General features: G+C 32.1%; 1 protein-coding gene across 1 annotated transcript in view; it reads left to right on the top strand.

Annotated features, from left to right (window-relative positions):
• Nucleotides 1-214: 214 nt before the first annotated feature.
• Nucleotides 215-14358, top strand: part of LOC129223839 (MAM and LDL-receptor class A domain-containing protein 1-like) — a 57068-nt gene continuing 42924 nt past the window's right edge. The window contains exons 1-2 of the mRNA XM_054858203.1: nucleotides 215-290; nucleotides 9687-9779. Coding sequence (XP_054714178.1) covers nucleotides 9702-9779 — 78 coding nt within the window. The 5' untranslated portion in view covers nucleotides 215-290; nucleotides 9687-9701. The remainder of the gene's footprint in view (nucleotides 291-9686; nucleotides 9780-14358) is intronic.

Here is a 14358-nt window from a genome sequence, read left to right as displayed (position 1 = left end):
GTTTTTGGTGAGTATAAAAAAAAAGTGCAATACATCTCCCCATCTAGAAGCCATCGCCAATGCTGCTTTATTACGGCAACCCGCGCTGATCCATTATTGGCTCCTTTTGTCTTACATAATTGTTCATGTGATGCCACCCGCGCCGCGTAATGTTCAATCGGCTTCTTTCCGTTTTTCTGTTCGACGTTTCGAAGAAGAATATGTAAGTCCACACTGGAAGTCACGCTAGAAGACTCGGAAAAATATTTATCAATTATTTTATGGGGATATGTTTCAACCGCAAAATTACGGTAAGTTTATTTTCTTTCTGCGAAAAATAATTAATGTCTTGCAATTAGTTATGTTTCGAGAAAATTAAAAATATTGTATTTTTTGTTTTAATGAAATTAAATTTAGTTGAATGAAACTTTGTACTGAAATCTATAGTTCAGAGTGAATTAAAAAATAAAAATTGTGCAGGAAAAATGAGTAAAATTTTTAAAAAATCTCAAAAATGTGAAATGCAAATCATAATCAATTTTTAGTGAGTTCAATTCTAAATCTTTTAAAATGGGACTTTTAATCACTAAACATATTATTTACGTCGAGTGCTTTTCAAAAAAAAAAAAAAAAAAGATCAAAATATTAGGAATTTTTAGACAGTTTTTTGAAATATAGGACAACTCCGACATCTGTAAGAGGTGTACGGTATACGTAGAATTTTCGAAAAAAATTATGGAGATTTATTCTCATGAAAAAAAAAAAAATAATTAAAAGCCACACGCATATAAACATTGTAAGGGGTACATATGTGTGAAGAAAATGGCATACACGTTTTTGGGAGCTCCAAGAAATATGTTCTTCAATACCAGAAAATGTTATGATATTATGAAAAAAAAAAAAAAGAAAAAAAAAAAAAAGAACGGGGAACCGTTACTAAACACAGGGGGAGATGGGGCACGTTGGATCGGTCTCAATTATTTTAATACTATTACTACTTTTAATTTTTATTTATGACTAAAAATAGCCTCTATGGTCCTACAAATTCTGTAATGAAATTACACGGTACAGTTATATTGAACAAATTTTTTTCCAGAAAATGTGTGAAAACCAGGGTTGGCCAGATTGGACCCAATTCGGTTAGACCCAATGTTTTTTTTGTTAAAAAAAACATTGGGTCTATTTAAAAATATTATACATTACATATTAAACATAATAACATTGGGTTTTTTAAAAATTATTTAAAAAAAAAACCATTTAAAAAACCCATTATTTATCCCACTTTTAAATTTTTTAATTTTCTGAGAAGTTTTTTAAAAAATTAATTAATTGAAATACTTTTACAATTGAAACTTCTTTTTTATTTGTTCTTCACCAGAGACAACAGACATAAAAAATGAATTTTGAACTTTAATAGCATTTTTTAACTTTTAACGGCATTAAAAAATACTTCAAAGATTTAAAAAATACATATTTAACTTTTTTCTTTAATTGGTCAATAAATAAATCAAATTATCGTGACTAAGTCCTGTCACGTCTGATTTTCTCAATATTTGTAGATTGTACATAGGAAACTACTCTAGCTAAAAGGCTTTCATGTGAATTATTTTCTGCAAACCAACACGTCACAAATCCCGAACAAACAAGATATATTTTTTAGAAATTAAAAAGTTTTACAAACGGTCGGACAGAAAACAGAATAGGATATACAGTATTTCCATTATCTTACGAAAAAGTTTCAATTTCTTACTCTGTACACAGAAATAGAAAAACCGGCAACATAAAATTCAAAGAAATGTCTTGATTAAGCTGGAATTCAGTAAAAAGGGATTTAAACTAGTTGAGGTTCTACAGTAGTGTTGCATAACAAAATAAAATGCAATACAGTAAAATGCAAAAAAAAAAAAAAATGTAGCAATTAAAAACGAACAATAGATTTTGTCACTCGAGCAGTAACTTTGCCTTAACTGTTGATAATCATAGAAACTAAAAATGTGAAACTTAACCATTCTTGGGTTTCGTTGTATTTTATACTTTTTTTCAGAAAACGATGAATTTTAACTAGTTTTCCAGCTTTTTTTACCCGAAGACAATTTTTTGTGCTTTGTCCATATACTTACGCTACAATGTGCTACAAGTACCCCACATTTTCCCTAAAAAAGGCAAAAAAAAAAAAAAAAAAAAAAAAAAAAAAAAAAAAAAAAAAAAAAACCAACATTTCTTTTTAAAAACCCTAAATTTAGTTGGTTTTTTTCGGGTTTTATTTAACCTCCCCCCCCCCCAAAAAAACCCTGGGTCCATGGGCTTTAAAAAAAAAAAACCCGGGTTTTTCCCAACCCTAATGAAAACTGCACTTTTATTTTTTTAATGGATGTCATCAAGATTGCTGAAAAAAATTGAACTTCTTTCTTAAAGTAAACGCTATATAGGGGTGTAAAATTATATATACCACCCCTTTTTTTTATTACTTCAAATAAAAAAAACTTTCTCAGCTCCTTTCCAGTTAAGTTCAATTAGGAAAAATATAAATAAAATTTTACCAATCAGGAAGGTTTTTTTTTTTTTTCTACTAAAATTGTTTATAAAACCAAATTATAACCAATTGCCTTTGCGTTGACAGCAAAAAAGAAAAAAAAAAAAGTAGGTTTATGACTTTTTTTTCTTTTCTATAAATAATCGGAATAAAAGGAGATGGGGCACGTTGGATCGCTTTTCTACTTTTCATTTTTTATTTCATAAAAGAATGTAATGAGCAGTCCAATTTTCTACAAATTTCACTATAACTTTCTCATTATCTCAGGTTTTTTTTTTTTTTTAGAAAACGTCGAAATGACTAGCTTTCTTTTATAGTAATTTTTTAAGTGGACCCACGTGCCCCACGCGTGGGATACGTTGGTCGACCTCTCCGGGCACGTTCAACCGCATTACGAAAACAACTTTTGTTATAATTTTAGTGATAAATATTGTCCAAAACTGTAACTAACTTATTTTCTTTTCTGCGTAAAGTGAAAAAAAGTTTAAAGATCAATATATCGTATTAAATTGATTTTAATTGATGAGTCATCTTTCATTTAAAACAGCAATAAGTAATCACCATTAGTACACAATTATTTTTTTTAAACTCAAAAGACAAATTGATTATTGAATATTCCTGAGAAAACTAATGCAGATTAAAGTTAACAAAAGATGTGTTAAATAATATCTGGGAAGATAAAAGTACTACTTCCAGAGCAGACACTGGGTTTTTGAAGGATAAATCATATGTTACTTTTATGCCCAGTTACATCAATATTTGCTAGGGGGGGGAAACACTCTTTTTTTCTTTACTGCATCACATGAAAAAATTCTAAAACGAGAAGAATCCAGTTGTACTAATACCATATGTTTCAAAGAAAAAGTACAATAAAATTGACATCGTTAAGTGAGTATATCTTTGTGTTCTAAAATTAAATATAGAAAATGAAATTAGATAATCTTAAGAAAAAATGCTTATTTCTTCTTTCAATCAATTATTGAGCAATCACGATTGCTTATTGCTTTCATTTGATTGTTTTTTTTTGGCGTCCTATCATTTTATTTTCCCACCGCCACCCTCCGCACCATCACCGTCGACCGGCTCCTCACGATGCTGCGCCTATGGCGAAAGCCGTCTCCAGGTTGCATCCATATCCTACACACACGCGCATACATACACAACTACACACACGCACACACAAACACACGCACACACAAACACGTACACACACATACATCTACACACACATACACGAACACATACACACGCGCATACATACAGACACCTACACATACACACACCTACACATACACACACATATACAAACACATACACACGCGCATACATACACACAACTACACATACACACACCTACACATACCCCCTACACAAAAACACACATACCCCCCTCGCACAAACACACACTCGTGATTGCGAAAAACACAATTTGAATTCAAGTTGTCAAAATTCAAATTAATCTTTCTTTTTTTGTTTTATTTTGTTTCTATACTGAATGCTTGTTTGGCAAAAAATTTAAGTTTAATACAGAAACTTTTTTTACATATTTAACTTTGCATATTTTTTACATATTTACACATTTTATATTTTGACACAAAACATTTTTTACATATTTACACATTTTATATTTTGACACAAAACATTTTTTACATATTTAACTCTTTGAAAACAATTGTCAGCAAAAGTTTAGTAGAATACTTGAAAATATAAATGGTAAAAAAGTGCAGATATAAGAGAAATCTTTTGGTAAAATTAATTAAGTATAATTTTTGAAAAATATAAAATTTACCTTTGCTTTTTTATCCTAAGTTTATTGTTATTATCTTTTCCAATAATGTGTAACATGAAATGAAATCAATGTACAATACACAAGCGCTTAAAATATTGTTATAATTATTGAGATTTAAGAGAAAGTCGGAGTCGAATTTCCAAGAGTCGGAATCAGTCATTTTTCCTCCAGGTATAAATGTTTTTCCAAAACTACGAAGTCGGGGAGTCGGAGTACAACTAATTTTCGGGACAGGAGTCTTAGGTGCCACAATACTGTCAGAGTCGGGAGTAGGTTGTCAAGAGCAATTTCCAACTAAATTTGTTTGAAGTAAATCCGCCATTAAATGTGGAATCTAAACTGGTTCCACCGTTGGTCTGGTCCAACGTGCTCCGCAAAGAGGTGGACCAGAGTACTCCACGTTCTCGGTCTGAGAAAATGATGTCTTAATTTTTTTCTCTATGACAAAAAATTAAAAAAAAATATTAAATAAAAACAAAAAAAACCCGACTGCGTAAAAACCAAAAAAAAAAAAAAAAAAAAGTAGAAGCCCAGAAGTTGAGAATGTTATTAAGTACTACTGAATAACTACACCGTTGAAATAGCTTTATAACCGTACACAGGTAAGACAAATAATAAATTGAAAAGCAGAATAGAAGGATCAACAGTCGAGGCCCATTCCTTTCTGATTCAAAGAATCCCGAGAAATTTGAATGTAATAATTATCCAAGTTAATTTGAATGTAATGTTAATAATTATCCAAGTAGTTCTGAGTGAAATAATAAACTAAAAAAGTTTATGAAACAAACATTAAACAAATTTTACTGTTGTTAAAGTCTATAACCCATATACGTGTATCCAGGTGTGTGGTTAAAGGATAAAATGACAAGAGCATCTCCAAAAGCATGATTTATGAAGAAAGTAAATAATAAGTCAATTCAATAATTAGACGGATGTAAAACAGGTGCTGTGTTCAGAAAGCAAAACTCTTGTAAATTGAGCACCAACGGATTGTCATCTAATTAGTTCAAGTGAAAGAAACACACAAGCAGGCAGGCAGGCAGGCAGACAGACACAGAGAGAGAGATAGTATACGGAAAGCAGGCTTGGTTAGTTCTGTACGATCTCTTTGTTCAGATTATTTGACGTGGAGATGTTTCCGAAACCCGAAGATTGTTTTGAGGTCGTTTTTCAAACTTAAAAGAGTTATACCAATTGTCAGAAAATTTATCTTCAACCGAAAATACACACAATTTCATTGAGATTTTATATCATTTTACCATTTAGTCGCTAAAAATTGCCGTAATAGTGTTTCAGAAATTTAACATGCTCTAACAGCTCGAATTTTCATTTTATGGTACTTTTTCTTTGATATAATTTACTGTGATTTATGTACTTCTTGAGGACTTTTTTGTTCATCTGTTTAAGTTTGAGATATTGCACTCAAAACCTGTGGGGCGCCGTGCATATCAGCTAGTTTTTAATAAAAACGAAAGCTTGATAGCTCATGTCTAAGCTGTATTAGTGATTTTCTTCGAATTCTTAAAACATTTTTTATCATATAAACCAATTTATACAGACCTGGTTTCCGGAACATTATGAACAAGTATTGCGTGACTTAAGACGTTTATTCTTACTCATCAACTTAAATACATTTGTTTGAATTGTCGACGAATTCTGGGTCTTAATCATACGTTCGTGAATCACTTGATTTACTTATGAGTTTAACATTAATTATCGTTCAATGTATCAATTATTTAAGCGTTTTTCTTTTAGTATTAAGAGTAATAATTCGGTTATTAATTATTTGAGCTGTCTATAATGATTTAAAGGTCTAAAATGTAAAATACTGTACCTCAGAGCCAGAACAACGTAAGTTACATTATCGCTACTTTACAGGAGAGAGAAAAAAAGATTGTCTGGCGCATGCAAAAGATGGGACGCGCGCTCTTTAACACTGATGGTAAATAATTACAAAGGATTTTTTTTAACTACTTTCACATGGCTCAATACGAAATAGGATTCCACATACAATGTACCAATAGACAGAAAATCGCAAAATTTTGGACTTACGTTAGTCTGGTTCTGAGATACAGAATTTTCTAATACAACAATGAAGTAACTCTGCGTAGTAATTTTCATTTTAAGGATGGAAACCTTGGCAGCCGTATATTACTCCTTTTATATCCTTCTTCAGATGTGTAAATCTCCTACATGCTGCTTAAATAATTTTAAATATAGGGGAGACTGGATTTAGCGGAGATGCGCATTTTATATTTTGATTTTTCTAACTTTTTTTTTAATGTTACGTACTAAAATGAAATTTTACTTGATACTATAGCTATTTTCCTGTAAAATAATGATTAAAACACCATTGCTGACATATTTTCATCCCTATAAAAATGTATTAAAAGTTTCCTTGAAGGGCATCAACTATACCCAACTTGGGTCAAGTTGATACACCAGTGAATAAACTTATGCTGACGTAATAAAAAATGAAAGTTTTAAGAGTTGTTCTTAAAGAAGATTCCCACAAAATGTTTGAAGTCTTAATTCGAGTTAGTTGATAAACGTAAGCTTGCTTTACAGTTAATATAAACATAAGTACGGTTATTTTTTCCGAAATGCGCTCTTTGAGCTATTTCAGGAGGAATTTAATTTATTTGAATTTTTTGGTCCTTTTAAAGCATTTCTGGAAAAAGAAAAAAACACTAAAATTTTGTAGTTAAATTATTATTAAATTATTACACAATATCAATTTGATTCAAGCGCGATGTATCATCAACCTGACCCAAACAACGTCATTACGTTTACTCAAAAACAATGAAAAAACAGCTTTGATTATAAACAATTTCTATTAGATAAAATCTTGCCTTCCATTCAAGACAGTACTATCTTGCTTCATCTGGTATAATTAGTTAAACACCTTATGCAAGAGTTGAAAGCAAACCTTAGAAATTTATTTTTGCGCACAAAAAAATTTTTTTTTTTCGAATAAATTTCAAACAAAATAAGACAGGTTATCTCGAGTACGAATAAATATCTGTCGGTTGCTCTTTCATTAAAGTTTCAGCTCTGGACACATACACACTTGAAAATTAAAGCCCTTATATCAGCTTAACCCTGTATCAATTGATCTCAGTCTCCACTAGTGTTTTTTTTTTTTTTGTGTCCCGTGCATCAAATCAATTTTAAAATTAAAAAATGTAAACTGAAAGTATCTTTAAAGAAAAATTTTTCGTGGAAAATGAGCAACAACGGAATTATAAATGGAGTGTTTGGTACTAGCTCGAATCCCCCCTCCCCTCCACGGGGCATGGGAGGCTTTAGCAATGCTCACTGATTATCTATGAGGCTTCCGAAAACTCCAAAGTTTAAGAATAAAATGAATCGATGTAAACAGTCAAAATCAACATTGATCAAAATTTCATATGCAATATTGCAAATTTGTGAGCGTTCACTCATGCAGCAATTATAAGGGAAGGATAAAAAAAAACGTCCATAAGTACTGATTTCCAGTTTGTATGCAAAAATCAGCAGGAGTTGCAAACTAGTACTTTGTGAAAGTGTTAAATGTTTACTGGTTTTATGAATTTCAGCGAAAAAACATTTTACTAATTTAATTTACCCTTTTCTCAGAAATTTTTCCTTACAGAAATATTAAGAAATAATTTCTTGTCTCATTATTTACATTACATTAGTTCAGGTTTCGAGATGCATTTCCTTAATCCAGGAAACTAACATAGACCCTCAAATTTTGCCATTGTCCTTCGCGAAGTAAACAAAACAGCAGAAAAAGAGCTCTAAATAAAGCTCCAACGTCCGTCGCCACTGACCCTTTTTTTTGCCGGAAGTGCACGTTCCCTTACATCCGTACATCGCCCCCCTTTCGCACCTTTTCTCGCGGTACTATGGATCATTGACACCGCGGTGTTTTCTAAATGAAAAACACAGAGAGAACAACATAGGATTGAATTGTTTATTGAAAACTGTGACGACGAAAACCAGTTATCATGGAAATGTAAGCTAATTCTTATGCAATTGTGTTACACGTGAAATTCTTATTAATTTAAATAATGTTACATACAGTTGCTCGCTTAACAGAACAGCTATGACGAAAAAATATTCTAATAAGCGAGAAATTTCATTGCCTGGGATCGGGATCACATTGACACTCTCACTATATTTCAAGCTATAGGTAAACAAGGAATCATCAAGGATTACCTAAACCAATAGGCATATTTGATAAAGAAAATCTATCATTTATAAGTAAGAAGCACTTTTAATGCATACAAATTTAGAAATCAGATGAAAATATTTCAGTTTTTTTGGAAAGCAGTTAAAAAGTTAGTGTGAGATGGGGGAGGGGGTAACAAGAAGTATAATAGCACACATTTTTCAAACAACAATATGGTTTTGTAATGTAGCTTGACATGTGACAAGGAAGGCGGGGGGGGGGGGTAAATTGAAGTGTGACACGTTGACAAAGGAGGGAGATGGGTTAGAGAAATTTTGAAAAAAAAGTATGACATCATTAATAGACAACCACTTACTCAGGCTTTTTTTTTTACAATACTCTCCTCCTAAGTAAAAAAAGGCATGCCTCATAAGTTAAATTCTTGGTTATGAGCATCTTTTTCACTATCCGTTTCTCAGCCTTTTAATATTAATAAGCCTTTTTTTTTAATCTGGGAAATTACTATATTTTGTTTATTCGTATGTAGCTGAATGAACTAGTGTAAGAATGTAAAAGGGGGGCACTTGGCAACCTTTTCACTTTCTACCTTGGCGAAAACAGGAAAAGTACAGTTTACGTGCCCAATGTTCCACTATGAACGGGAGATGTGCAATAAATCCCTAGTATAGGGATATTTCTCAGTTAAATATTTTTCTTTTGTTAATTAGTTCCACAATAGTTGATGTTGATATACACCGGAGTACCCATTCCCAAAAGCGATGGCTCACCACTTCAAATGCTACCCAGCATCCTCCCCTCCCAAAAAAAAAGAGACAACTCCCCTCAAATTACAACCTTCTAAAATTTAATCGCGGACAGTCTGCGTCAAAGATCCCTCCCCTTGTAGCCCCTCCCCCTCCCACATAAATTTTCTGACTTATATACAACAGAATATTATTTGTAAAATATGTAATTTACCAATGTAAAAATGACAAAAATAGTACAAGATATAAATAAAAGCAAATGAGTGAAATATTCAGTACATGTAACATGAAAAGTTTGTGTTTGGTACCTAACAGTTAAAACACGATTGTTGATACGTAAGTAAGAAAATTTTTATGATACCGTTTTAGTTCTAAATTTTCTAGACCATGAAACATTGTTTGTAGAAATCCTTATTCTGAAATGTTGAGGGGACTTTCAAGCAACCTTTCTTTTCATCTTCCTAGTTCTTTCATTGCTGAATGGGAATAAACAGAAATGTGATGCAACCTGCTTTCGATCTTCGATGTCTTTCAATAGCTGCCGTCTTTATATTTATGGTAAGCTTTTTTTCTTTTTTTTTCGTTTCTTTTACTGCTGTTGTTTCTTGATGAAACATAGACATTAATTAACTGTGCGTACAGTATTTTAGGGTAACTTTGAACCACGCAGGTTCATTTTACACCACGCCTAATGTTTTATTTTATTAGAATTTAGAAAACCAATAGAAGGCTCAGTGTTGCATTTTTAGGTTATGAAATAAGTTTTGTACTGTGTGTTGTTGTAAAACAAATGTTGTGTGTAAAAATACACGATAGATGTGAAACTTCCGTTTTTTTTTTTTTCATTCTGAATCGTTACTTCACACACTTTCACAAGGAGTGAAACTAAAACTTATAATAGTGGAAAAAAATTAATACTTAAATTTTTTAGCAAGAAACAATGTGTGTCATAAATACACACGATTAGAAGTGAAACTTTCAGCCTTTTTTTATGTTTTACTTTCCGAATTTTCACTTTACACACACGTTTTCTCTCACTTCCCGCTCTTGTTCTTTCTGCGCCTTACTTATCACTGCAAAATTGTATATTTTAATGAAGGAAATAGCTTATAAACGACGAGAAAAACTAAACAATACCAGAAATTCGCTTTTTAATTGTTGCCAAAGACAATGAAAATTATTGGTAATTATAAAGTTAATTTTGTTGATAGAAGTTACCAAACTAACTTCATTCCTAAACTTAAGCAATGTGGTTAACACTTTTAAATCCAGTGCCTGGCATTAATTTGAATTTTGATGCCTTGAATTCAAATTATGTTTTTCGCAATCACGAATTGCGGAAGGACCTTAATCGTAGGGTTTCTTGTTTCTACAAATGGAATGGAATGGAAATGGAGAACTTTGCACCCATCATATTTTGACTGGTGATTTTTCAGATTAGGTAGTACGAGATATATCCATAAAAAAAGAAATGGTAATTAGGATGCGGTAATAAAGATATGGTTATTATGGCCAATATGAACTCGTTCAATTATTATACAGATTATAATTATAGCGTATACCGTTGTGGCATTTTTATTTCTAAGTAATCATAAATGATGGGAATTAGCAATCTGGAAATTTTGTATTTGGATGAAGGTTTGCTATTTAAGTTCATCTATGTAGGTGCTTTTCCTGAAAAAAGGAGATGTTACACAAAATGTTACCCCCCCCCCCTTTTTATGTAAAACATGTTTGAAATAGATTTTAAAAAAAAAGAAAAAAAAAACCCTTAAACCTCAGACGATTTGTAACCACGACGACGAAAACTATTCTTTCATAAAAAATATTAAAAATAACACCCTAGACTTATTCTCGTCGCCTTGGTAATCTGAAAATTCAAAGGAACACCAAACAGTCAAGTGCGGATAATTAGCAATCATGATTGCTTAATAAATAAATAAGTCAAAGCATAAAGACAGGTTTAGTATAGCCAAACCCCGTTAACACGAACTCACTTAACGTGAAATTTCGCTTAGCGCGAAATAAATGATTCCCCGTCAGATAAAGCTACAAATTAGTGTTAAATCAATCGCTTAATACGAAGAGGATTTAGACGAAATCCCACATAGGACGGAGAAAATTTTAAGGTCTTGAGGGAAAAAGGGAAAAGAAAAAAGAAAATCCGCATAATTTTACATGAAATTACTTTCGAAAGTCAAAAGATCTGCACTTGAACGCAAGCGATATGGATGGTAGCGAGAAAATTCCTCTTCCTTATGTTGGAAAATCGGAAAAACCACGTTGTTTCAAGAAATTACGAACTTTAGCTGTAGACTGCTTACAGTAAAAAAAGCTTGGATGAACAGTGAAATCTTCACTAAGTGGCTGACAAACCTAGATTTAAAATTTCATTGTCAATAAAAGAAAAAGAAAAAGAAAGTCTAATTCTGGATACCTATTCTGCCCATGCAGAGGTTTAAGGTCTAAAAGCGATAAAATGTTTTTTTACCCGTCAACGCTGCAGCGAAAATCCAGTCTTGCGATCAGGGAAAAATCAGATGTTTGAAAATGCACTGTCAATGTCGTAGAGAAATGGTTCGATTAGACATTGTCTGTTTCGAATTACTTGTGTTTCTTACTTAAACTATAAATATAAATGCTTGGGTGTACATTTTTGTATAAAGGTAAATTTGGTTCATAAAAGAGAAGAGAGAGAGAGAAAGGGAGAAAATTGTGGAGTTTTCTGCTTAGTTTTGTTTTATGTTTCAAAAAACAGAGTCATGTTCTCAATAACAATCAAAATCAATTTCTTCCCAAACTGAATTGTTGAATAAAGTATGGGATTGATTGATTGAAAGATATCTTTTCTCGAAAATAGAAAATTTACTTTTCTGGTTTGTAACAATAAGTTCTAAAAAGCCAGTCTAACAATAATTCCATACAAACCCTTAAATGTCATGACAAATTGACCCAGATAGGGAGATAGGACGCTTTCACCATTAACAAAAAAAAAAAAAAAAGCTTTTTTTCTCGCAGAACTTCTCAACGTATTGTTTAACGAATGATAGGATTAATGAATTATTGAATGTCGTTGAAAAAAGATAAAATGAATATATTTCTGCTGGCTTTTGAATGCATATGTAGGCAAAATTATTCTTTGATAAAAGTTTGTCTAACACTTTATCTGGTTTTCAATGTCAGTTTTTCAGTCGTCAAAGGCGAAGAATAGAAAAAGCCAGACATATTGTTTTCCAGTTTTGGTATGAAACAACGATTTAATTAGTACTAGGATTGCAAGCCAATTTTTAAAAACGGTGAAAACGAGTTTTTTTAATCTTGTCTGGGGGGGGGGGGGGGCGACCGGAAAATGCAATGCTAATCGGTTGCAAAAACTGCTTAGAAATGGGAAAACGGGTTATTTTTCATAGCTTCGTTTGGTGGCTTTTTGCTGTTATTTGTTGATTATTGATGCTGCTGCAAGTGTAGAGACATAGAGTGAAACGAGGGCTGAAAACTTAAGTTATTTCAGACATAAAATTTCTGTAGAAATGATTTAGTATCGCTAGAACCCTTCGGAAAGAGAGAGTTCAAAGTATTCACGAAAACTTGTTAAGATTTCCTAACTAAACGTAAATCAGCAAATTTAAATAAAAGTTAAAGTTTTCTAAGCTGAGTCGCGCTGGCTTTAGCTGGAAACAGGTAGTAAAGGTGCGCAAAACTTCTGAAAAAGCTAAACATCATAGATTCATTCCATGTCACGTGACCTGGGTGGTCTCCATTCAACCATCTCCAATTTGGAGGACGTTCTATAAAGGTGCAGGCATGTCTTTGAAACTAACCTGTGCAAATTTTCAGCTTCCAAGACAAAAAATAACGAGGACTTAGGATACGTCAGAAAGAAAAGAAGAAGTGGGTTCCAAAATGGACTCCAATGGAGAAACCGTGCCAAACATGGCAATTCGTTTCACAAAACTGATCCGCCTTTTTGGAGTCTCCTTTTTTTTCGATCCTAGATCCTCAGGATTTGGGTCTTGGAAGCTGAAAATTTGTACTGGTGAGTTTCAAAGGCATGTCTGCACCTCTATAAAATTTCGTTTAAATCGGAGATGGTCGGGTGAAGACGACAAGATCACTTGACATAGAATGACTCTGTTTTCGACGCACCTTTGCTACCTGTTTCCTGCCAAAGCCAGTGCGACTCAGCTTCAATAATAGCTAACCTTTCTTACCTGCTGTGATGTCCTTACGCAGAAAACATTTGGGCCTTTATACTATGACGTAGGTCTGACTGGCACTCATAGGCTCTTACTCCTAAAGGAGTATAACGGGGTTCTACTGTATTTTACATAAAAATTTTATCATCCCATTATAGTAAATAGAGAATCTTCCGGATTAAAAATCTATTCGGCATTTAAAAATTTAATTTGTAGACCAAGATATTAATTGACAGCAAAGATTTGATCATAGTTCGTCCGTGATTAAGTTTGTTGCAGTGGTAGGAAGTAGCGCGCTACAAGTAGCGACTCTATTGTAGTAGCTACATTTTTTAGTAGTTTGTAGTATAATGCACTACTTTAAGAAAAAAGTAGAGCAGCAAGTAGTTGGATACAAAAAATAGTAGTTTGTAGCGACCTCTGAAAACTACTTATAAATTAAGTTAAAAAAATACATTTTATCAGTAGCATAAGAAAGGGAATGATGTCCAGATTCAGAACCTTGCTTAAAATTCAAAATTTATTAATTAAATTCTACAAAGTAGTATACGTTCTTATAACATTAATTCAAGTATTGAAAATTCAAAATTTTCTCCTCTGGTTTAAAAGATGTTTTCTTTATCCAATCAATTTTGTGTATATGTATGCTGATGTAAAATTTAAATCAAATTATGTGACCTCTTCTATTTGCATTTTTCAAATAACCGAATTGCAAAAATTTGAATCTTTCAACTTTTCAATTCTTTTTTGCAGCGAATATTCGTAAAAAAGGTTTTAAAAAGAAAAGAAAGAAAGAAATGATTATTCTAAATAATATTCCATGTTCAAATTAGCTATTTAATAATCTGTGCAACTTTTCAAATTTTTTCGCTCAATCCTAAAACGGTGTTTGTGTATGCTTTTTATTTATTTATTTTTTAAAACGTAGCGAAGTAGCGTTT

This window comes from Uloborus diversus, chromosome 6 (assembly GCF_026930045.1).
Source record: "Uloborus diversus isolate 005 chromosome 6, Udiv.v.3.1, whole genome shotgun sequence".
Classification (NCBI taxonomy): Eukaryota; Metazoa; Arthropoda; class Arachnida; order Araneae; family Uloboridae; genus Uloborus; species Uloborus diversus.
Note: the sequence above shows the minus strand (reverse complement) of the source record. Positions and strands in the feature narration are given on the sequence as shown.